Here is a 24,247-nt window from a genome sequence, read left to right on the forward strand (position 1 = left end):
TGAGATGGACAGATGTACACTATTACATATAAAATAGATAACCAATAAGAACCTAACGTATAGCACAGGGAACTATACTCAACATTTTGTAATAACCTATAAGGGAAAAGAATCTGAAGAATACATGTATATAACCGAATCACATTGCTGTACACTTGAAAGTAACACGACATTGTTAATCAGCAATACTTATTAAAAAAATAAAAAATTTAAAAACCACAGGCAATCAAGTGCCTCCCTTATCACCTATCCTTTCCAAAACCTAGACTCACCCTTGAGCTCCAAACCGTACCCCCCTGCCAAGGACACAGACTCTGCTGGCTGAGGTGTGAATGGATGAAGCTGGCTGAGGCCCATTTGCAATCCAAACAAGGGCAGGTGGAGTTCACTCGGGGCAGGAGACCCCACTGCTCTGCACAGAGACCCACAGACAAACTGGCTCTGGAGAGGGTGGAGGGGTGGGAGCTGGCATCTCGACTCGGGGGATGACCGGAGAGGAACAGAGCTGCCTCCGCTGGCGGTAAGATGGAAATGCTGAGACATGGCCACGGGGCTGAGCTTGGTTCGATCGTTTCGGTCTAAGAAGGCACTGCCCTCTGCCCAGCAATGACAGACGTCAGGAACCAGTTTCTAGGAGGCTCCTCCACCCACCATGCATTGTCCACAGAACTAGAAATCAAAAGGGACCTTTTGGAATTCCCTGGTGGCCCAGTGCTTAAGACTCTGTGCTCCCAATGGAGGGGGCACGGATCTGATCCCTGGTCAGGGGACTAAGATCCCACAATGCTGCATGGCGTAACCAAAAAGAAAAGGAGGGGGGGGCTTTTGTCAGAAGACATTTTTCATAAAGTTTAGCCCTCACATGGCCTAGAAGGAATCATAAAGATATGTGACATGAGATCAGCGCCCTTATTTCAAATGAGAGGATACTGAGGCCCAGGATGGCAGGTAATGAGGCCAGTCAGCAAACCTGCAGCCAAGCCAGGAAGCGTGGGCAGGCCTGTGACCCACGGCCAGGTCCTTTTCTGTCACTCTAACAGGCCTTTTTATCCATTTACGTCTGAATCATTTCTGTATGGTATATTCCTATCTGAGGATGCCAAATTGGCGGGCAGGTCCTGAGCTTTGGGCTGCCAACATGCCCAGCCTCTCTCGATTTCTCAGTGGTGGTGCAAACAGCCTCCCTGTGAGAATCAAGAAGCAAAGAATCCCTCCCACTACCCACTATTGCAACCAGCAACGCCACTCAGTGGACCCAGTCTGACCTGTCAGGACTGGGCCTGCAGCCTCCCCAGGCCTCATCCTCCCAACACAGAACGCAAAGGCACAGGATATCCGGGTTAATAAACAGCTTTATTTGCCCTTGACAGCATCAATTTTCTTACATTCTCAATTAATTTGCCATTAAAGTGCTGGAAATTTTCTTAATCACAATAACATTTGTTAAAGGAAATCAGAACTAATATCAGGAACGTGGCGATCACGAAGAAAACATTTCTCTTACAACACACAGAATGAAAGGCCCTCGTGTGGAGCAAGTGGGTGGCCTAATTTACAAAAAGATTCTAATCCCCTCTCCCCCGTGAGCACCGAACAGGCTGGGACCGACCGCCACCCCTGGGGAAACAAAAAGCAATGATACACAGTTCTAGAAACACCCACACACCCCACCGGCTGGCTCCTCTCAGCCCTCTTTGGGTGTTTGCTGCTTGAGTAGACCCAATTGTAGGAGAAAAAGGTCTGGCTCCCCTCTACTGCCTTCTACCCCACCCCACCCTTACTAACAAAAGCCCCCAAAAGTCATTACAATGAAAAAAGTGGGTTTCCATGACCCCAACACTAACAATGTTCAGTAAAAATGAAGATAATAAACACAAAAGCTGGCTTAGTAAACAGGAGCTCTCAGCATTCAATGCAAAAAAGAAAACAAAACAAAAAACTGAAATCTGAAGGCAAATACTGCTGATTTTGCACATGGGCTGGACGAAGAACTTGGAACCTATCTGTAAAGCTCCGGGAGGAGCCTAAAGGCAGCTGGCTTTTCAGCACTTGCCCCTGGCAGAGGCCAGATCTTTGCATTGTCGCTGAGGCTGCTGGCGTGTTTCTCTTTGGAGTTTATATACAAACACAACCAAGGCTGATGGAGTTCTATACAGATATATACACACACAGAGGCCGGCTACTCTTTCTTTGTGGAAACTGTCAGCTCCACCTCGGGAAGCTGGATGCCAACCTTAGTCCCACTGTCGTTGCTAGAAGAAGACGACAGTCGGGACTTCTTAGAGGATGAGGACACTCCACTCCCCTGTAACTTGCCTGCCTCATCATCGCTCCCAGTCACCTCATAATGACCTTTGCTCTTTGACCCCAATCCACCAAAGGTACCAAATTTCAGCTTGCCGTGTTTCCCTTTGACTTTCCCGCCTTCCAGCGCCACCTCCCCACCCTCGAACTCCAAAGTCCCCGTGGGGGTGGTAGGGGCAGAGTGCTCCCTTTCGTCACTGAAGGAATTTGAGCGGTGGCTTGGCTTCTTGCTTTTGAATAAGGAGAATTTGCCTTTGGGTGAAGATGTGTCGACCTCGGCCTCGCCTTCCAGGGAACCCAGACTGGCCTTGGAGCTCTTCAGGTCACCTTTGGAGCCCGAAACGGATGCTTCTGGTGAGCCGGCCACGCCAGCTTTCCCTTTAGGTTTGGAGAAGGTGAACTTGGGCATCTTGATTTTGGACTTTTTAAGTTTTACATCAGATTCTTCCCACTCGCCCTCTCCAGCACCAGACTGGACACTGGCCTCCACTTTAGGGAAGTTAATATCCACCCCGACTTCTCTGCCCACCAGCTCCCGGCCAGAGAAGGTGAACTTGGGGATCTTCATCTTGGGGAATGTTACTTTTCCAGATCCACTTTCCAAGTGACCTTGAGGCCCAGACACGCTCAGTCCAGGACCCTGAAGTCCAACCTGGCCTCCTTTGACACCTCCTTCTACCTTTGGTCCTGAGAAATGAAGTCCTCCAGCAAACGCAGGTGCATCCAGGTTGAGAGCAGAGGAGACCTGGGGTCCTTTCCACTCCCCACCGGAACCTTTGACGTTCACGTGCCCTTCACCTAGGCTGATATCTGGGGCACTGACACCCCCTGAAACATCCATGCCTCCTTTGATTTTCGGGCCCTTCAAGCTGACACCGAAATCTGACTCAGGAGATGCCACATTCAATGAAGGCCCTTTCACGTCAATGTCAGGCGCAGCTCCACGGAAACCTATCCCTGAACCTTTCAGGTCACCTTTGATTTCAGGACCAGAAATCTGCCCGGTTGGGAGTTTCACATTCACACCTGGCAGCGCCACATCACATCCAGATGACTTCATCCCGGGCACTTGGAGGCTTCCTTCCAGGCCTTGAACACTGATGCCCGGAAGACCGACCGTGGGGCCTTTCATCTCACCACCGGCCCCGAGGCTGCCTTTTACTTTTGGTCCTTCCAAGCTCAAGTCCACATCCGGCACTGAGATCTGAGGGCCAGAGATCTGAGGCCCTTTCAGGTTCAGGCCTCCGAGGTTCACGTCCATGCCAGGCCCCTTGAGTTCTCCAGTCACCTGAGGCCCCTTGACGTTGATGTCCACATCAGACCCTGGAGCGGAGATGCCAAACTGGGGCAGCTTCATCTTGGGAAGTTTAATACCACCCTCAGGTGCCTCCAAGCTTAGATCAGGAGCACCTACTGATACCGAGGGACACTTGATGTCACCAGAGACGGCCAGGTCGCCCTGCAGGCTTGGTCCTTTCAGGGTCACATCTGGCACACCAATGTCAAGCGCTGCTGTGGCATCGATTCCAGGCACCTTCACTCCATCACCTTCTACCTTCACCTTTCCACCGGCACCTCTGAGGTCAAACCCAGGGGCATGCACCCTCATGCTGGGAACAGATACATCCATATCTCCCTTCAAACTTGGTCCTTTCAAGTTCAGGTCAAGGTCAGGTCCAGAGATTTTTGGCGTAGAGAGGTTCACTGATGGCAAGTCTACTTTTGGCCCCTTGAGAGACACATCAGGCCCTTCAAGCTTGACGTCTGGTGCGTTCAAGCCTCCTTCAAGAGAAGGTAGCTGGACCTCAGCTCCCCCACCGTCCACTTTCACACCAGGGATGCCGATTTTGGGCATCGAAAACTTAGGGAACTTAATTTTCGATTCCGGACCTTGCAGATCTACATCTGGTCCTTCCAGTCCCACACTGGGGACATCACCCTTTATCTTTGGTCCTTTCAAGCTAACATTCACATCAGGGATGGATACTTGAGGGGCAGAAATGCCGAATGATGGTGCTTTGACTTTAGCATCTGGGCCTTCAATGTTGACGTCAGGTGCATCCAGGTTTGCCTGCACCCTGGGGCCTTTCAAGTCGCCCTCTATCTTTGGCCCTGAGACATCGACACCTGGTGCCTTGATCTTGGGAGCCTTCAGCTTGATGTCAGGACCTTCCACATTAATCCCTGGTGAAGAAATATCCAGATCAGGCGCCTGGATTTCACCCCCTATTTTGGGGCTAGGGAGAGATGCCTCAGCTTTAAATTTAGAAGATTTAATGTCAAATTCTACATCTGGGAAGTACATTTTCCCAAACATAGGTTTCTTGGTCTTGGGAGATTTCACATCAACTTTCAGTGAGGCGTCGGGCCCCGCAACATTGACATCTATGTCGGGAGACTTGAGACTGGCATCAATTTCACCCCCAGGAGCATTCAAATCAAATCCTTGCTTCTTGGCCTTCATTTTAGGCCCACTCATGTGAATTTTTGGCATTTTAAACTTACTTTTCTTGCCCTTGCCACCAACACTAATGTCAGGAGCCTCAACGTTCAGCTCTGCCTCAGGAACTGTCACATCAAGTATAGGTGACTTGAAGTCAGCTTTGGGGCTTTTTGCCCCAAACCCAAACTTGGGTTTCTTAAATTTGGGAATTTTTACATCTGGCCCTTCAATGTTAACATCTGGGCTCTCCACGTGTACATCTAAGCTTGGAGCTTCTAAATCAACTTTGGGTCCCTTGAGGTCCAGTTCACCACCTTCTAATTTGGGACCAGAAATTCCAATTTTGGGTGTCTTGAGATGCAAATCAATGTCAGGAGCAGTTACTTTAGGAGCAGAAATATCCAGTGATGGCATCTTCAAACGTGGGCCACTGAGTTTGGCATCAGGGCCTTCAACATCTAGACTTGGACCTTTAAGGTCTACTTCTGGGCCTTTGAAAGTGCCTTCAATCTTAGGAACAGATACATCAAAATCACCCTTGCCTAAGGAGCCTTTTAAATCCAGGTCAACATCAGGCATGGAAATCTTGGGAGCTTTGATATTTATCTCTGGCATTTTGAACTTGGGGCCTTTCAGTTTTGCATCTGGACCTTCAATGTTCACATCTGGAACATCAATGTCCACCTTGGGTCCTGAGATGTCTATGTCGGCTTTGGGCAGGTTCACATCCACTTCTGGGCCCTCTCCTTTGAAGCCAGGCATGCTGAACTTGGGCATTTTCACCTTGGGCATCTTCAGGTGCCAGTCTGGGCCATGAACATCCACGTCTGGGACATCAATGTCCACTTTGGGGCCCTTGATGTCAACTTCAGGGCCCTTGAGGTCACCTTCCACCTTAGGCAGAGAAATGTCCACATCTCCCTTTACTTTGGGTCCTTTCAGATTTAAGTCAATGTCAGGCATGGAGATCTTGGGAGCTTTGATGTTCATCTCTGGCATCTTGAACTTGGGGCCCTTCAGTTTTGCATCTGGACCTTCAATGTTCACATCTGGAACATCAATGTCCACCTTGGGTCCGGAGATGTCTATGTCGGCCTTGGGCAGATTCACGTCCACTTCTGGGCCCTCTCCTTTGAAGCCAGGCATGCTGAACTTGGGCATTTTCACCTTGGGCATCTTCAGGTGCCAGTCTGGGCCATGAACGTCCACATCTGGGACATCAATGTCCACTTTCGGGCCTTTGATGTCAATGTCAGGGCCCTTGAGGTCACCTTCAACTTTGGGCAGAGATACGTCCACATCACCCTTTACCTTGGGGCCCTTCAGATTCAGGTCAACTTCAGGCATGGAGATCTTGGGTGCCTTGAGGTGCAGGTCAGGCATTTTAAACTTGGGACCCTTCAGTTTTCCTTCTGGACCATGAATGTCAATGTCAGGAGTATCTATGTCCAGCGCAGGGCCTTTAACATCTACTTTTGGGCCTTTCAGATCGCCTTCCAATTTAGGGATGGAAGTATCCAAATCTCCTTTTATCTTAGGTCCTTTCAAGTTCAAATCAATGTCACTCATGGAGATTTGTGGGGTTTTGAAGTGGACATCAGGCATCTTAAATTTGGGTCCTTTGAGCTTCCCTTCAGGACCTTCAATGTCCACCTCTGGCCCTTTCAGATCGCCTTCTACCTTAGGCAGTGAAAGGTCCACACCACCCTTTACATTTGGCCCTTTCAGATTTAAGTCAAAGTCAGGCATGGAGATCTTCGGGGCTTTAATGTTCATCTCTGGCATCTTAAATTTAGGCCCCTTCAGTTTTCCTTCTGGGCCTTCAATACTAATATCAGGAGCGTCAATATCCAGTTTGGGGCCTTTGATGTCCACCTCAGGAGCCTTGAGATCACCCTCAACTTTGGGCAGAGATATATCAACATCACCCTTCATTTTGGGACCCTTCAGGTTGAAGTCAAGGTCAGGCATGGAGATCTTGGGAGCTTTGATGTTCATCTCTGGCATTTTGAACTTGGGGCCCTTCAGTTTTGCATCTGGACCTTCAATGTTCACATCTGGAACATCAATGTCCACCTTGGGTCCTGAGACGTCTATGTCGGCTTTGGGCAGGTTCACATCCACTTCTGGGCCCTCTCCTTTGAAGCCAGGCATGCTGAACTTGGGCATTTTCATCTTGGGCATCTTCAGGTGCCAGTCTGGGCCATGAACATCCACATCTGGGACATCAATGTCCACTTTCGGGCCTTTGATGTCAACGTCAGGGCCCTTGAGGTCACCTTCCACCTTAGGCAGAGAAATATCCACATCTCCCTTTACTTTGGGTCCTTTCAGATTTAAGTCAATGTCAGGCATGGAGATCTTGGGAGCTTTGATGTTCATCTCTGGCATCTTGAACTTGGGGCCCTTCAGTTTTGCATCTGGACCTTCAATGTTCACATCTGGAACATCAATGTCCACCTTGGGTCCGGAGATGTCTATGTCGGCCTTGGGCAGATTCACGTCCACTTCTGGGCCCTCTCCTTTGAAGCCAGGCATGCTGAACTTGGGCATTTTCACCTTGGGCATCTTCAGGTGCCAGTCTGGGCCATGAACGTCCACATCTGGGACATCAATGTCCACTTTCGGGCCTTTGATGTCAACGTCAGGGCCCTTGAGGTCACCTTCCACTTTGGGCAGAGATACGTCCACATCACCCTTTACCTTGGGGCCCTTCAGATTCAGGTCAACTTCAGGCATGGAGATCTTGGGTGCCTTGAGGTGCAGGTCAGGCATTTTAAACTTGGGACCCTTCAGTTTTCCTTCTGGACCATGAATATCAATGTCGGGAGTGTCTATGTCCACCTTGGGACCTGATATGTCAATGTCAGCTTTAGGCAGGTTCACATCCACTTCTGGGCCCTCTCCTTTGAAGCCAGGCATGCTAATCTTGGGCATTTTTATCTTGGGCATCTTCAGGTGCCAGTCTGGACCATGAACATTCACATCTGGAGCATCAATGTCCACTTTGGGGCCTTTGATGTCAACTTCAGGGGCCTTTAGGTCACCTTCCACCTTAGGCAGAGAAACATCCACATCTCCTTTCACCTTGGGGCCTTTCAGGTGTAAATCAAAGTCAGGCATGGAGATCTTGGGGGCTTTGATGTTCATCTCTGGCATCTTGAACTTAGGACCTTTCAACTTTCCTTCTGGTCCTTCAAGGCTCACATCAGGGCCTTCGATGTCCACTTTGGGTGCTGACACATCAATGTCAGCCTTGGGCAGGTTCACATCCACTTCCGGGCCCTCTCCTTTGAAACCAGGCATGCTGATCTTGGGCATTTTTATCTTGGGCATCTTCAGATGCCAGTCTGGGCCTTGAACGTCCACATCTGGAGCATCAATGTCCACTTTGGGACCTTTGATGTCAACTTCAGGGCCCTTGAGGTCACCTTCCACCTTAGGCAGAGAAATATCCACATCCCCCTTCACTTTGGGTCCTTTCAGGTTTAAGTCAATGTCAGGCATGGAGATCTTGGGAGCCTTTAGGTGCATCTCTGGCATCTTAAATTTGGGCCCCTTCAATTTCCCCTCTGAACCTTCAATGTTAATATCAGGAGTTTCAACATCTACTTTTGGGCCCTTGATGTCCACCTCGGGACCCTTGAGGTCACCTTCTACTTTTGGCAAAGATACATCCACATCACCCTTCAGTTTGGGACCCTTCAGATTAAAGTCAAGGTCAGGCATGGAGATCTTGGGAGCTTTGATGTTCATCTCTGGCATCTTGAATTTGGGACCCTTCAGTTTTGCATCTGGACCTTCAATGTTCACATCTGGAACATCAATGTCCACTTTGGGGCCCTTGATGTCAACTTCAGGGCCCTTGAGGTCACCTTCCACCTTAGGCAGAGAAATGTCCACATCTCCCTTTACTTTGGGTCCTTTCAGATTTAAGTCAATGTCAGGCATGGAGATCTTGGGAGCTTTGATGTTCATCTCTGGCATCTTGAACTTGGGGCCCTTCAGTTTTGCATCTGGACCTTCAATGTTCATATCTGGAACATCAATGTCCACCTTGGGTCCGGAGACGTCTATGTCAGCCTTGGGCAGATTCACATCCACTTCTGGGCCCTCTCCTTTGAAGCCAGGCATGCTGAACTTGGGCATTTTCACCTTGGGCATCTTCAGGTGCCAGTCTGGGCCATGAACGTCCACATCTGGGACATCAATGTCCACTTTCGGGCCTTTGATGTCAATGTCAGGGCCCTTGAGGTCACCTTCAACTTTGGGCAGAGAGATATCCACGTCACCTTTCACCGTGGGGCCCTTCAAGTTTAAATCAATGTCAGGCATGGAGATCTTGGGAGCTTTGATATTTATGTCAGGCATCTTGAATTTGGGGCCTTTTAAGCCTCCGTCTAGACCTTCCACTTTGACTTCTGGGCCCTCAATGTCCATTTTGGGACCCTCTATGTTGATATCTCCTTTCGGCAGATCCACAGCCATATCTGGTCCTTCTGCTTTTAACCCAGGCACACTGAACTTGGGCATTTTCATCTTGGGCATTTTTAAATTCCAGTCTGGACCATGAACATCCACATCAGGTGCATCCAGATGAATTTCTGGTGCCTTAATATCCACTTTGGGTCCTTTAAGATCACCTTCTAAATTAGGACCTGCAACATCTAAGTCTCCTTTGACTTTAGGACCTTTCAGATTTAACTCCACATCAGGCATTGACACTTTAGGAGATGAAATACTTAGGAAAGGCATTTTGAACTTGGGTCCTTTTACTTTTCCTTGGACCTCAACATCAGGAGCATTAATGTCAACTTTTGGACCTGTTACGTCAAGATCTGGCTTTTTGACCTTGACATCTACCTCAGGTGTCTGAACTTTGGAGCCCGAAAAATTAAATTTAGGAAGCTTAAAACGTGATTTCTTTGACTTTCCTTCAATATTCAGCTTAGGACCAGAAATGTCCACTTCTGGGCCCTTTATATCCAACTTGGGAGCTTTAATATCACCTTCCAATTTGGGCCCAGAAACATCAACATCTCCCTTAAGTTTTGAGCCCTTCAAATTCAGGTCAATTTCTGGCATGGAGATCTTGGGCATGTTTACATGCATGTCAGGCATCTTCAGCTTTGGACCTTTTAATTTGCCTTCTGGGCCATGAATGTCAATATCAGGTGCATCTACATCCATCTTTGGCCCTTTGATGTCAAGAGAAGGCCCTTTCAAATCACCTTCTACATTTGGAAGTGAAACATCCACCTCTCCTTTCACTTTAGGGCCTTTAAGATTAAGGTCCAGATCTGGCATGGAGATCTTAGGAGCTTTGATGTTCATCTCTGGCATCTTGAACTTGGGACCCTTCAGTTTCGCATCTGGACCTTCAATGTTCACATCTGGAACATCAATGTCCACCTTGGGTCCGGAGACGTCTATATCAGCCTTGGGCAGGTTCACATCCACTTCTGGGACCTCTCCTTTGAAGCCAGGCATGCTGATCTTGGGCATTTTTATCTTGGGCATCTTTAGGTGCCAGTCTGGGCCATGAACATCCACATCTGGGACATCAATGTCCACCTTGGGGGCTTTAATATCCACTTCAGGAACTTTCATCTCACCTTCCACTTTTGGTAAAGACACATCAACATCTCCCTTCACTTTGGGGCCCTTCAGGTTAAGATCAATGTCAGGCATGGAGATCTTGGGGGCTTTGATGTTCATCTCTGGCATCTTGAACTTAGGACCCTTGAGCTTCCCTTCAGGACCTTCAAGGCTCACATCAGGGCCTTCAATGTCCACTTTGGGTCCTGAGATGTCAATGTCAGCTTTAGGCAGGTTCACATCCACTTCTGGGCCCTCTCCTTTGAAGCCAGGCATGCTGAACTTGGGCATTTTCATCTTGGGCATCTTCAGGTGCCAGTCTGGACCATGAACGTCCACATCTGGGACAGCAACATCCACTTTGGGGCCTTTGATGTCAACTTCAGGGGCCTCTAGGTCACCTTCCACCTTAGGCAGAGAAACATCCACATCTCCTTTCACCTTGGGGCCTTTCAGGTGTAAATCAAAGTCAGGCATGGAGATCTTGGGGGCTTTGATGTTCATCTCTGGCATCTTGAACTTAGGACCTTTCAACTTTCCTTCTGGTCCTTCAAGGTTAACATCAGGGCCTTCAATGTCCACCTTGGGTGCTGACACATCAATGTCAGCCTTGGGCAGGTTCACATCCACTTCCGGGCCCTCTCCTTTGAAGCCAGGCATGCTGAACTTGGGCATTTTCATCTTGGGCATCTTCAGGTGCCAGTCAGGGCCTTGAACGTCCACATCTGGGACATCAATGTCTACTTTGGGACCTTTGAGGTCAATTTCAGGTCCTTTAAAATCTCCCTCTACCTTGGGGCACGTGACATCCACATCACCTTTTATCTTTGGACCTGTCAGATTAAGATCAATATCTGGCATGGATATCTTTGGAGTTTTAAAATGCATTTCCGGCATTTTAAACTTTGGGCTTTTCCACTTTCCTTCTGGTCCTTCAAGATGAACATCAGGGCCTTCAATGTCCACTTTGGGTCCCGAGACATCAATGTCGGCCTTGGGCAAGTTCACGTCCATGTCTGGGCCCTCTGCTTTGAAGCCAGGCATGCTGAACTTGGGCATTTTCATCTTGGGCATCTTCAGGTGCCAGTCTGGGCCATGAACGTCCACATCTGGGACAGCAACATCCACTTTGGGGCCTTTGATGTCAACTTCAGGGGCCTCTAGGTCACCTTCCACCTTAGGCAGAGAAACATCCACATCTCCTTTCACCTTGGGGCCTTTCAGGTGTAAATCAAAGTCAGGCATGGAGATCTTGGGGGCTTTGATGTTCATCTCTGGCATCTTGAACTTGGGACCTTTCAACTTTCCTTCTGGTCCTTCAAGGTTAACATCTGGGCCTTTAATGTCCATCTTGGGGCCAGAGATGTCAATGTCAGCCCTGGGCAAGTTCACATCTACCTCAGGGCCCTCTCCTTTGAAGCCAGGCATGCTGAACTTGGGCATTTTCATCTTGGGCATCTTCAGGTGCCAGTCTGGGCCTTGAACGTCCACATCAGGGACATCGATGTCCACTTTGGGGCCTTTGATGTCCACATCTGGCACTTTCATTTCACCTTCTATCTTGGGCACAGACACATCCACATCTCCTTTGACTTTGGGGCCTTTCAAGTTTAAGTCCACATCAGGCATGGAGATCTTGGGGCCCTTGAAGTGCATCTCAGGCATCTTAAACTTAGGACCCTTGAGCTTTCCTTCTGGACCCTCAAGGCTCACATCTGGGGCTTCAATGTCCACCTTGGGTCCAGAGATGTCAATATCAGCTTTAGGCAGACTCACATCCACCTCAGGGCCCTCTCCTTTGAAGCCAGGCATGCTGAACTTGGGCATTTTCATCTTGGGCATCTTCAGGTGCCAGTCAGGGCCCTTGACATCCACATCTGGGACATCAACGTCCACTTTGGGGCCTTTGATGTCCACATCTGGCACTTTCATTTCACCTTCTATCTTGGGTACCGACACATCCACATCTCCTTTGACTTTGGGGCCTTTCAAGTTTAAGTCCACATCAGGCATGGAGATCTTGGGGCCCTTGAAGTGCATCTCAGGCATCTTGAACTTGGGACCCTTGAGCTTTCCTTCAGGCCCCTCAAGGCTCACATCTGGGGCTTCAATGTCCACCTTGGGTCCAGAGATGTCAATATCAGCTTTAGGCAGATTCACATCCACCTCAGGGCCCTCTCCTTTGAAGCCAGGCATGCTGAACTTGGGCATTTTCATCTTGGGCATCTTCAGGTGCCAGTCAGGGCCCTTGACATCCACATCTGGGACATCAACGTCCACTTTGGGGCCTTTGATGTCCACATCTGGCACTTTCATTTCACCTTCTATCTTGGGCACAGACACATCCACATCTCCTTTGACTTTGGGGCCTTTCAAGTTTAAGTCCACATCAGGCATGGAGATCTTGGGGCCCTTGAAGTGCATCTCAGGCATCTTAAACTTAGGACCCTTGAGCTTTCCTTCTGGACCCTCAAGGCTCACATCTGGGGCTTCAATGTCCACCTTTGGCCCAGAGACATCAATGTCAGCCTTGGGCAGGTTCACGTCCACATCTGGACCCTGGCCTTTGAAGCTGGGCATGCTGAATTTAGGCATTTTCATCTTGGGCATCTTCAGGTGCCAGTCTGGGCCCTGGACATCCACGTCTGGAACATCAATGTCCACTTTCGGGCCTTTGATGTCCACATCTGGCACTTTCATTTCACCTTCTATCTTGGGCACAGACACATCCACATCCCCTTTGACTTTGGGGCCCTTCAAGTTTAAGTCCACATCAGGCATGGAGATCTTGGGGGCCTTGAAGTGCATCTCAGGCATCTTAAACTTAGGGCCTTTCAACTTTGCATCAGGACACTCCAGATCAACATCAGGCACCTCCACATCCACACTGGGGCCTTTCAAATCTCCCTCCAATTTTGGCACAGAAACATCCACATCACCTTTGACTTTGGGGCCTTTCAAGTGTAAGTCCACATCAGGCATGGAGATCTTGGGGGCCTTGAAGTGCATCTCAGGCATCTTAAATTTAGGGCCTTTCAACTTTGCATCAGGACACTCCAGATCAACATCAGGCACCTCCACATCCACACTGGGGCCTTTCAAATCTCCCTCCAATTTTGGCACAGAAACATCCACATCACCTTTGACTTTGGGGCCTTTCAAGTGTAAGTCCACATCAGGCATGGAGATCTTGGGGGCCTTGAAGTGCATCTCAGGCATCTTAAATTTAGGGCCTTTCAACTTTGCATCAGGACACTCCAGATCAACATCAGGCACCTCCACATCTACACTGGGACCTTTGATGTCAACTTGAGGACCTTTGAGATCACCTTCTAGTTCTGGCACAGAAACATCTATCTCTCCTTTCAGTTTTGGTCCCTTCAAATTCAAGTCCACATCTGGCATGGAGATCTTGGGAGCTTTGATATTCAACTTAGGCATCTTAAATTTAGAGCCTTTCAATTTTCCTTCTGGCCCCTCAAGACTCACATCTGGGGCTTCAACGTCCACCTTGGGTCCAGAGATGTCAATATCAGCTTTAGGCAGGTTCACATCCACCTCAGGGCCCTCTCCTTTGAAGCCAGGCATGCTGAACTTGGGCATTTTCACCTTGGGCATCTTCAGGTGCCAGTCAGGGCCTTTGATATCGACATCTGGGACATCAACGTCCACTTTGGGGCCTTTGATGTCCACATCTGGCACTTTCATTTCACCTTCTATCTTGGGCACAGACACATCCACATCTCCTTTGACTTTGGGGCCTTTCAAGTTTAAGTCCACATCAGGCATGGAGATCTTGGGAGCCTTGAAGTGCATCTCGGGCATCTTAAACTTGGGCCCCTTAAGCTTTCCTTCTGGACATTCAATATCTATATCACCAACATCCACATCCATTTTGGGGGCTTTCACATCAATTCCAGGACCTTTCAAGTCTCCTTCCACTTTAGGAAGAGAAACATCTACATCAGTTTTAAGTTTAGGGGATTTCAGATTAAGTCCAACATCAGGCATAGAGATTTTGTGCGTCTGTATATGCATGCTTGGCATCTTGAATTTGGGACCCTTTAGTTTCCCCTCTGGACCTTCAATATTTACATCTGGGGCATCAATGTCCACCTTGGGTCCTGAGATGTCAATGTCAGCCTTGGGCAAGTTCACATCCACTTCTGGGCCCTCTCCTTTGAAGCCAGGCATGCTAAACTTGGGCATTTTCACCTTGGGCATCTTCAGGTGCCAGTCTGGACCATGAACTCCTGCATCTGGTGCATTAATGTCCACTTTTGGACCTTTGATGTCAACATCAGGGGCTTTAATCTCTCCTTCTACTTTTGGAACTGTAACGTCATAATCTCCTTTCATTTTAGGGCCTTTCAAATGCAAACTGACATCTGGCATGGATATCTTCTGAGGCTTTATATTCATTTCTGGCAATTTAAATTTAGGACCTTTTACTTTTGCATCGGGACCTTCAATGTTCACATCTGGAACTTCAACATCTACCTTCGGTCCTGAGACGTCTATGTCAGCCTTGGGCAGATTCACATCCACTTCTGGGCCCTCTCCTTTGAAGCCAGGCATGCTGAATTTGGGCATTTTTATCTTGGGCATCTTCAGGTGCCAGTCTGGGCCTTGAACATCTACGTCTGGGATATCAACATCCACTTTGGGGCCTTTGATGTCCACATCTGGCCCTTTCAGATCCCCTTCAACTTTGGGCAGCGAAACATCCACATCCCCTTTCACCGTGGGGCCCTTGAGGTTTAAATCAATGTCAGGCATGGAGATCTTTGGAGTTTTGAAGTGCATCTCAGGCATCTTAAACTTAGGACCCTTGAGCTTTCCTTCTGGCCCCTCGAGACTCACATCTGGGGCTTCAATGTCCACCTTGGGTCCAGAGATGTCAATATCAGCTTTAGGCAGATTCACATCCACCTCAGGGCCCTCTCCTTTGAAACCAGGCACGCTAAATTTAGGCATTTTCATCTTGGGCATCTTCAGGTGCCAGTCAGGGCCTTGAACGTCCACATCAGGGACATCGATGTCCACTTTGGGGCCTTTGATGTCCACATCTGGCACTTTCATTTCACCTTCTATCTTGGGCACAGACACATCCACATCTCCTTTGACTTTAGGGCCCTTCAAGTTTAAGTCCACATCAGGCATGGAGATCTTGGGGCCCTTGAAGTGCATCTCAGGCATCTTGAACTTGGGACCTTTGAGCTTTCCTTCTGGACCCTCAAGGCTCACATCTGGGGCTTCAATATCCACCTTGGGTCCAGAGATGTCAATATCAGCTTTAGGCAGATTCACATCCACCTCAGGGCCCTCTCCTTTGAAGCCAGGCATGCTGAACTTGGGCATTTTCATCTTGGGCATCTTCAGGTGCCAGTCAGGGCCCTTGACATCCACATCTGGGACATCAACGTCCACTTTGGGGCCTTTGATGTCCACATCTGGCACTTTCATTTCACCTTCTATCTTGGGCACAGACACATCCACATCCCCTTTGACTTTGGGGCCTTTCAAGTTTAAGTCCACATCAGGCATGGAGATCTTGGGGCCCTTGAAGTGCATCTCAGGCATCTTAAACTTAGGACCCTTGAGCTTTCCTTCTGGCCCCTCAAGGCTCACATCTGGGGCTTCAATGTCCACCTTGGGTCCAGAGATGTCAATATCAGCTTTAGGCAGATTCACATCCACCTCAGGGCCCTCTCCTTTGAAGCCAGGCATGCTGAACTTGGGCATTTTCATCTTGGGCATCTTCAGGTGCCAGTCAGGGCCCTTGACATCCACATCTGGGACATCAACGTCCACTTTGGGGCCTTTGATGTCCACATCTGGCACTTTCATTTCACCTTCTATCTTGGGCACAGACACATCCACATCTCCTTTGACTTTGGGGCCTTTCAAGTTTAAGTCCACATCAGGCATGGAGATCTTGGGGCCCTTGAAGTGCATCTCAGGCATCTTGAACTTGGGACCCTTGAGCTTTCCTTCAGGCCCCTCAAGGCTCACATCTGGGGCTTCAATGTCCACCTTGGGTCCAGAGATGTCAATATCAGCTTTAGGCAGATTCACATCCACCTCAGGGCCCTCTCCTTTGAAGCCAGGCATGCTGAACTTGGGCATTTTCACCTTGGGCATCTTCAGGTGCCAGTCAGGGCCCTTGACATCCACATCTGGGACATCAACGTCCACTTTGGGGCCTTTGATGTCCACATCTGGCACTTTCATTTCACCTTCTATCTTGGGCACAGACACATCCACATCCCCTTTGACTTTGGGGCCTTTCAAATTTAAGTCCACATCAGGCATGGAGATCTTGGGGCCCTTGAAGTGCATCTCAGGCATCTTAAACTTAGGACCCTTGAGCTTTCCTTCAGGCCCCTCAAGGCTCACATCTGGGGCTTCAATGTCCACCTTTGGCCCAGAGACGTCAATGTCAGCCTTGGGCAGGTTCACGTCCACATCTGGGCCCTGGCCTTTGAAGCTGGGCATGCTGAATTTAGGCATTTTCATCTTGGGCATCTTCAGACTCCAGTCTGCACCCTGAACTTCCACATCTGGTGCTTTAACATCTAATTTGGGGCCTTTGATGTCCACCTCTGGAGCTTTCATCTCACCTTCTATTTTTGGTGCAGACACATCAAGACTGCCTTTCATTTTTGGTCCTTTAAGATCCATGTCAACATCTGGCAGGGTCATCTTAGGAGCTCTGAAGTGCATCTCAGGCATCTTAAACTTGGGGCCTTTCAACTTTCCTTCTGGCCCTTCAAGGCTCAGATCTGGAGCATTGATATCTACCTTTGGTGCAGAGATGTCAAGATCCACCTTGGGCAGATTCATATCCAATTCTGGGCCCTCTCCTTTAAGGCTGGGCATGGTGAATTTGGGCATCTTCATCTTTGGCATCTTCAGGTTCCAGTCGGGACCGTGAACTTCAACATCTGGTGCACTGAGGTCTACTTTGGGCCCCTTCAGGTCCCCTTCCAGCTTTGGCACTGTAACATCATATTCTCCCTTTACCTTGGGACCTTTCACATGCAAATCTACATCAGGCATGGAGATCTTGGGGGCCTTGATATTCATCTCTGGCATCCTAAACTTGTGACCCTTTAGCTTTCCTTCAGGTCCTTCAATATTCACATCTGGACCTTCAACATCCAGCTTGGGTTCAGCAATATCAATGTCAGTCTTGGGCAGGTTCACATCCACTTCTGGGCCCTCTCCTTTGAAGCCAGGCATGCTGAACTTGGGCATTTTCATCTTGGGCATCTTCAGGTGCCAGTCTGGGCCATGAACATCCACATCTGGAGCATCAATGTCCACTTTGGCACTCTTAAGTTCAACATCAGGAACCTTAATCTCACCTTCAACCTTTGGCACTGTGACATCATATTCTCCTTTTACACTAGGGCCTTTTAAGTGTAAGTCCACATCTGGTATGGAAATCTTTGGTGCTTTGATATTCATCTCAGGCATCTTAAACTTGGGTCCTTTCAGTTTCCCCTCTGGTCCCTCAATACTCATATCTGGAGCACTGACATCTACCTTGGGCCCAGAAATGTCCACATCAGGCTTAGGCAGGTTTACATTGACTTCAGGGCCCTCTGCTTTGAACCCTGGAACAGTGAACTTGGGCATTTTCATCTTGGGCATCTTCAGGTGCCAGTCTGGGCCCTGGACATCCACATCTGGGACATCGATGTCCACTGTGGGGCCTTTCAGCTCTCCTTCAAGTTTTGGTGCTGTTACATCATACTCTCCTTTTACTTTGGGGCCTTTCACATGAAAATCCACATCAGGCATGGAGAGCTTTGGTGTCTTGACACTCACTTCAGGCAGCTGAACATCAGGGCCTTTAAGGTTGGCTGCCAGGCCCCCGATATTGACATTTGGGGCATCCACATTGACCTTGGGCCCTGAAATACTGACATCACCTTTGGGGAGACTCACATCTACATCTGGCCCTTCCCCTTTGACTCCTGGAGTGCTGAACTTGGGCATTTTCATCTTGGGCATTTTCAGATTCCAGTCCGGACCATGAACTTCCACATCTGGGGCACTCACATCCACTTTGGGGCCTTTGACATCAGCTTCAGGGACACTGACTTTCCCCTCTACTTTTGGAAGCATAACATCAACACCCCCTTTCACTTTTGGTGCAGCCACGTTCAAGTCTACATCTGCCATAGAGATCCTGCAGGTTCCTGCTTGCCCAGAAGGACCACTAAGTTTGGGGCCAGTCACGGTTCCCTCTAGGCTGGGTGTCTCTATGTCCACTTTGGCACCTTTAACTGCCACTTGAGGGCCTTTAACGTCACCTTTCACCCCAGGAGCAGAAACCTTAATGTCTCCTTTCAGTTTAGAGGACCCAAGGCTCAGATCCACATCCTGCATGGAGATTTTAGGTTTCTGAATAGTCACTTCAGGAGCCTTGATTTTAGGACCCTTCAACTTCCCTTCCAGATCCCCAGAAGCAACCTCAGGCAGGTCGACATTCCCAGAGACCCCAGGAAGCGTCACTTCACCTGTGGGCAGTGTCACATCAATGCCAGGCCTGTCTCCCTTAGAACCGGATACAGAGAACTGGGGGGCCTTCACCTTGGGCACATTCACTTTGCCCCCAGGCCCATGAATGTCAATGTCAGGAGCTTGAACTTCCACCCTGGAGCCAGAGATGCTGCCCTCAGTTTGGGGCACAGAGATGTCCACCCCTAAACTCCCCTGTGGCTTGGCACCTTTCAGGCCTAGAGCACCCTCAACGGATGGCCCAGTGATCTGGGGGCCCTTCAACTTCCCCTCAAGCCCCTCAGTATTGGCAGAGGGAGCACTGACTTCGGGCTGAGGGGTCTGGATGCTTCCAGCAACGGTCAAGCCTGGTTTGCCACCTTTGTGCCCCACGGAGAGTTCAGGGGGGGAAACGCTCAACCCTGCCTCGGGGGCCTGGCCCTCAGGCCCTACTGAGACACCAAATTTTGGCACCTTCATGGTGGGAAATTTAATTTTCCCGTCAAGAGATGGGCCCTGCCCCTCTACGGCCATGCCCCCAAGAAAGGATGAAACGTCCACCCCTGGGACTTGGATCCCTCCTTTGCTACCCAAGTCCAAGCCCTTGGCATTGACACTGACACCCGGGCTTCCCACCTTTACCCCAGGCACGGTAACCTGGACCTTCGAGTGGCCAGCCCCTGGCAACTCTGGGCCTGCAGTGGAAATGGACCCTGCTCGGATGTCCACGGTGGAGGCTGTGGTGGGAGACCCAGCCCCTGAGCCCGAGGGCAGTCTGATCACTGTCTTCCCAGGCTGGGTCTCCACATCCACAGTGGAGATTTCGGTCAATTCGTGCCGTGGGATCTTGATCTTGAACTCTGGGCTGCTGATGTCAATGTCCTTGGCGCCTTCACGGCTTGTCACATCCACAGTGTAGGCTGTGACCCTCCTGGTCACCGTGATGGTGCGGCTCTGGGTCTCCCCAGCGTCCCCTTCCACTCCATCCTCTGACTTCAGCCGAGGCTTGATCTTCGTGGTGTAGATGCGCTGGTACTCCTCGTCATCCCCGCTCTGCAGAAACACACGCCCCGTACAGGTTGCAGCAGAGTCTGCGTGAGTGACAGACGCCCGGCCACAGCCCAGCCGACAGTACGGTCACCTGCTCCCCAAAGAAGCCGGGACTGTTAGGGAGGGCCATGGAGCCTTCTGGGACCCAGCATGAGGGGCTAAAGAGAGGGGCTGACAGCCACATCACAGGAAGAAAACAAATTATTTGGGGAAACTCTGGCAAGCAAAAGCCATGGGGAAGACTGGGGACAGTAGACTCCTAGACACTGGGGCCTGGGAGAAGGATTCACAACCAATCCTAGATTCAAGTCAGCCCATCAAGTTTCTCAGACGCCTCCCGGCGACCAGCTCTGTGCTGACTTAGTTCAGTTCTCAGCTCTCAACTGCCTGGCCTTGTTCGTTTAATCCAGAGGGGAGTCCTCTCAGGGACCCTTCGGACAGCATCGGTGGAGCCCGGTTGTGCTGGGCTCAACACTTCCACTTTGAGGGACTCATTATTTGTTAAATAAACAAGCCATCGGAAGGAGCAGAGAAACGTCCCTCAGGCACTTCGCTGCCCAGCCTCTGACTCACAGACGAGTCCAGGCCTCTGGAAACAGAAAAATGATGTCTGGGAGGCAGAGCTGGGCACCGAGAAAATAATTTTCAAAGATCCTCGCAAAGCAGCCGGCCTGCCTCCCGGCACTTCGGACCAGACTGATCAGTGGGTCCCCACACACAGGGGCCTCTGAGGAGACCAACGGAAGACTTTTTAGCAGCAGTAGCGGCCACACGTGAATAGGAGAAACAGGCTGGCTCGACAGAGCAGAGGGAGAGAGTGGGACAGAAAAGCAAGGAAGGACAAGCGAGGCCCAGGAAAGGGAGCTGAGTGGCCAGAGGAGCTCAGGGAGCAGCCGGCCAGCCAGGAACTCACCAGAACCACTTCAGAGCTGTGGGAACTGAAGACCTCGTGGGTCCAGGTCTGGCCAGGCTCAGGGGACCGGTCCCCCTTGCGATGCAGCTTCAGGCCAACGGTGTGGTGGCCCATGGTGTTCAGCAGTTGGGTCACCTCACCCGACTGCAGGTTGTCAAAGTAGATGGTGGCACCCACAATCTGGTCCCCTGAGCAGGAAGGAGCAAGACGTGGGTAAGACCACCCAGAGTCTCGGGGACACAACCCACAACCCAGCACTCTGCGTTGGGCCCTTGGACTGATTCACAAGTGTGGTAACACCCATGGTAGAGATGAGGGAACTGAGGCAAGGAGGACAACTAATTGGCTCAAAGTGGCCAAGCTCCTGGGTGGTGGAGTCAGAACAGAGGACGCACAACGTCTCCAATCCACAGGACCGCCTCCCACGAGGACTGTGAATGAACAAGCAACAAAGAGTGGGCAGGGGAGGGCAGGGCTTGGGTACCGACCATCCTGATGCCACTGAGACCGGGCACTCCACAGCCACCCACCCACTTGTGCTGCCCCCTGCCCTCCCCTCCACCAGCCTCCCCACTAATCCCAGCCCCAGCCCGCACCCCGAGAAGACTCACCCTCCTTGACCACCCCAGTGCGGGCCGCAGGGGAGTTCTGCATCACCTCCTGCACAAAGACGCCATCATCCCTCTGGGTGATGGTCAGCCCATGGGAGCCGCTGCCCTGCCAGTTGGGCAGCAGCAGCTCCCGGGTTGTCTCCTCCTCTTTCTCCATCTGTTTGGGATAACGAAACAGAGCTCAGGGCAGTGGGGGTGGAAGGCCATGGAGTGGGGCACTGTCTCCAAGGTGCCGGCTTCTGCTGTGGGCAAGCTCCCAAGGCACAAGGGGCAAATCGGAAATGGGCCAGTGGATGCAACCACAACGGAGGTAATCAGCCCCTCACCCCGATCCAAGCCCCTCCCCGCCCCGTGCTCCGTGCTACAGCCCCATCCAGGTCTCTACCCTCCCCACTCCCCACCCGCTCACCTTCCCCTCCCTCCTACTGACCTTCGCAGGACTTGGGTCAGGAGCGGATGCCTTGCCAGGAGCCCGCCCCTCCTTCCTCTTCTCTCCTCAGGGTATCTCTTGGGAATCTCGGTCACACTGTCTAGGGGAAAGGTCACAATCAGGTTCTCACTCAACAGGTGGCTCGCTCGCAGCCCCACCCCAGCCGCTCTGCAAGAGAGATGGCTGGATGTCCTGTCCACTGGGGCCAAACCAAAACCCCAACCCCGCTACTGTCATCAACTCCGTTCACACGTGACTCTCCAAGGCTGGGATCACGGGAAGGAGCTTTGGAAGAGGCCAGACTCAGATTCCAATCTTGGCACAGCATCTTGCCAGTTGTGTGACCCAGGCCAAATCACTTAACTTCTCTGAACCTCCATTTCCTCATCTGTGCAAATGGAGACAATAAAGGATCCCCATGAGGGCTGAAGGAAGGAGAAAGAGCATGAGTGGAAAGCTCTGGCCCACGGGAGCCTCCCCAAATCCACATCCTCACTGGGTCCCTTGGAACAGCTTCAGGAGGGAGATGTTACTGCCCTACAGCGCAGATGGAGAAACTGAGATTCAGAGAGGCCAGCCGGCCGGGGTCCACCATAAGAGAGCAACATGCTTGGGCTCTGAGCCTGTAACTCTTCCCTTGACACACCACATCCGGTGTGCAGCTATAACCTGTGTGAGATCCCCCTCCTCAGAGCCTCCAGCCCTGGGGGTCATGGGCAACCTGCAAGCCGGGCCGGTGCTGGCCAAAGGTCAGCGACACTGGGTCACCCTGTCTAACCCGGCCTTGGGTCCAGGGGGACACTCGCCAGCTGGAGCTCCAGGGGCCCTGCTACAGGCAGAGGCTGAGCAATGGAGGCCCCAGGCCCCTCAGCACTGGCCCAAGCCTGAGAGGCTGCAGTCCAGGGGCGCCATCTCAGGCACGTGGCAAGCCAGGGCCCATCGGGCTGCCCCGGCTGGGCCCGGAGCCAGGTCCCCATAGGTGAGGAGCAAAGACACCCTCCAGCTACAGCTGTTGGCTGCGGGGGCACCTGGGGAGACAGCAGGCGGGCCTCCAGCCTCCAGCCATCCACACAAAATGGCAGCGGCAGCCACCCAGAAGCACGTCTGTGAAACCGCGAGGGGGCGCTATTAAGTCGTGGAGAGTTTCGCCCAAAGCCGAAAACCCGCTGACATCCAGAAATCAGCCAACCAATCAATTAATACATGCATACCGATCGCCCCTGTATCATTGTACAGGCCGCTGCAGAGAAAACCAGCAAGGGACGGAGGCACTCAGCCCAGCTCTGAATTACACGCTCCGCGAGGTTGTTACCTAACGTCACTGATGTATCCTCCAAACGCACTCCACGGGCCACATATGGAGAGTTAAAAGACCTAGTTCCTGGAACTTCCCTGATGGCCCAGTGGTTAAGACTCTGAGCTCCCAATGCAAGGGGCCAAGTTCCAGCCCCAATCAAGGAACTAACCCACATGCCACATGGCAAAGCCAAAAAAAAAAAAAAAGATTTAGTTCCTGTCCCAGATATAAATTATGAGCAAGGTGCTCAGGGCGTGACTAATCTGGCCTCAGAATGTTCCAGAAGGTTTGGGAGCCTTCTGGAGGGGGGATGAAATCTAAACGGGATCTTGAAGGTACTGAGTTTGCCTTTGAGGATAAGATTTATGGAAATTCATGAGCACGTAGGACTTCCAATGTCAGGCAGATCATAATACCGATGAAGACAGCCACAGACACTGTTCCCCAACCACCGGTACTCTCGTGTGGTATTTATGTCAGCGCAGGTGCCGGCCAAGAGGCCAGCGGGCAGCCTGCTGGTACAGGTGTCAGCTGGGGCAATCACCTCCTCCCTTCCTACCGAAGTCCGGCTGACCCTTCCCACAGAGAAACAGCAAAAGCCGGGACTTCAACAGTCCTTCCCCCAGCCTCCAGCACTGAGTAGCCAGCCCGGCAGACAAGGGGGGAGCCAGACCTGGAGGGGAAGAAAAAGGCTTCCACCCAAGGGCTCTGCAGCTCCCCGAAGCCACTGAGTGCGCTGGCACCCTCTCTTCCTCCTTGAGCAGGGCCCCTTTTTTCAGCCTCGCATCCTGGTGCTGAGCCAGCAGCCGGCAAGGGGGGCGGAGAGCCAGTAAGCTCACCCTCGCCCACATCTCAGCCCCACCCTCCCTCCTTCCCCAGTGAGTCACTGCGGCTGCAACAGCTCCAGACACGCCAAGGGTCACACCTAAAACCCGCTTCATGGGCCAGGGCCCTGGGTGCCGGAGGGGCTGGGGCTCCAGGAAGAAGCAATGGGCTTCCCTGCCAGCTGCTTGGCCCAGAGCCCCCGGCCCGGAGCCCCCGGAAGCCCAAGTGGGAAACTCAGAAGCGGGGATCAGCCACATGCCTCCAC

The 24,247-nt window shown here is 51.2% G+C and overlaps 1 protein-coding gene across 3 annotated transcripts in view; it reads right to left on the bottom strand.

The window, feature by feature from the left end:
* The window catches only part of AHNAK (AHNAK nucleoprotein), a 92,610-nt gene that overhangs the window by 60,683 nt on the left and 7,680 nt on the right, over positions 1-24,247 (bottom strand). Inside the window, exons 2-5 of one of the 3 annotated variants that reach the window (XM_070783212.1) lie at positions 21,861-21,960; positions 21,431-21,587; positions 20,820-21,007; positions 1,335-19,909 (exon numbers count right to left, since the gene is read on the bottom strand). In XM_070783212.1, coding sequence (XP_070639313.1) covers positions 2,180-19,909; positions 20,820-21,007; positions 21,431-21,587 — 18,075 coding nt within the window. In that variant the 5' untranslated portion in view covers positions 21,861-21,960 and the 3' untranslated portion in view covers positions 1,335-2,179. Of the gene's footprint in view, positions 1-1,334; positions 19,910-20,819; positions 21,008-21,430; positions 21,588-21,860; positions 21,961-24,247 lie in introns of those variants that run through there. The other 2 variants (XM_070783213.1, XM_019954387.2) reach the window with 2 other exon arrangements.

This window comes from Bos indicus, chromosome 29 (assembly GCF_029378745.1).
Source record: "Bos indicus isolate NIAB-ARS_2022 breed Sahiwal x Tharparkar chromosome 29, NIAB-ARS_B.indTharparkar_mat_pri_1.0, whole genome shotgun sequence".
In the NCBI taxonomy this organism is placed as follows: Eukaryota; Metazoa; Chordata; class Mammalia; order Artiodactyla; family Bovidae; genus Bos; species Bos indicus.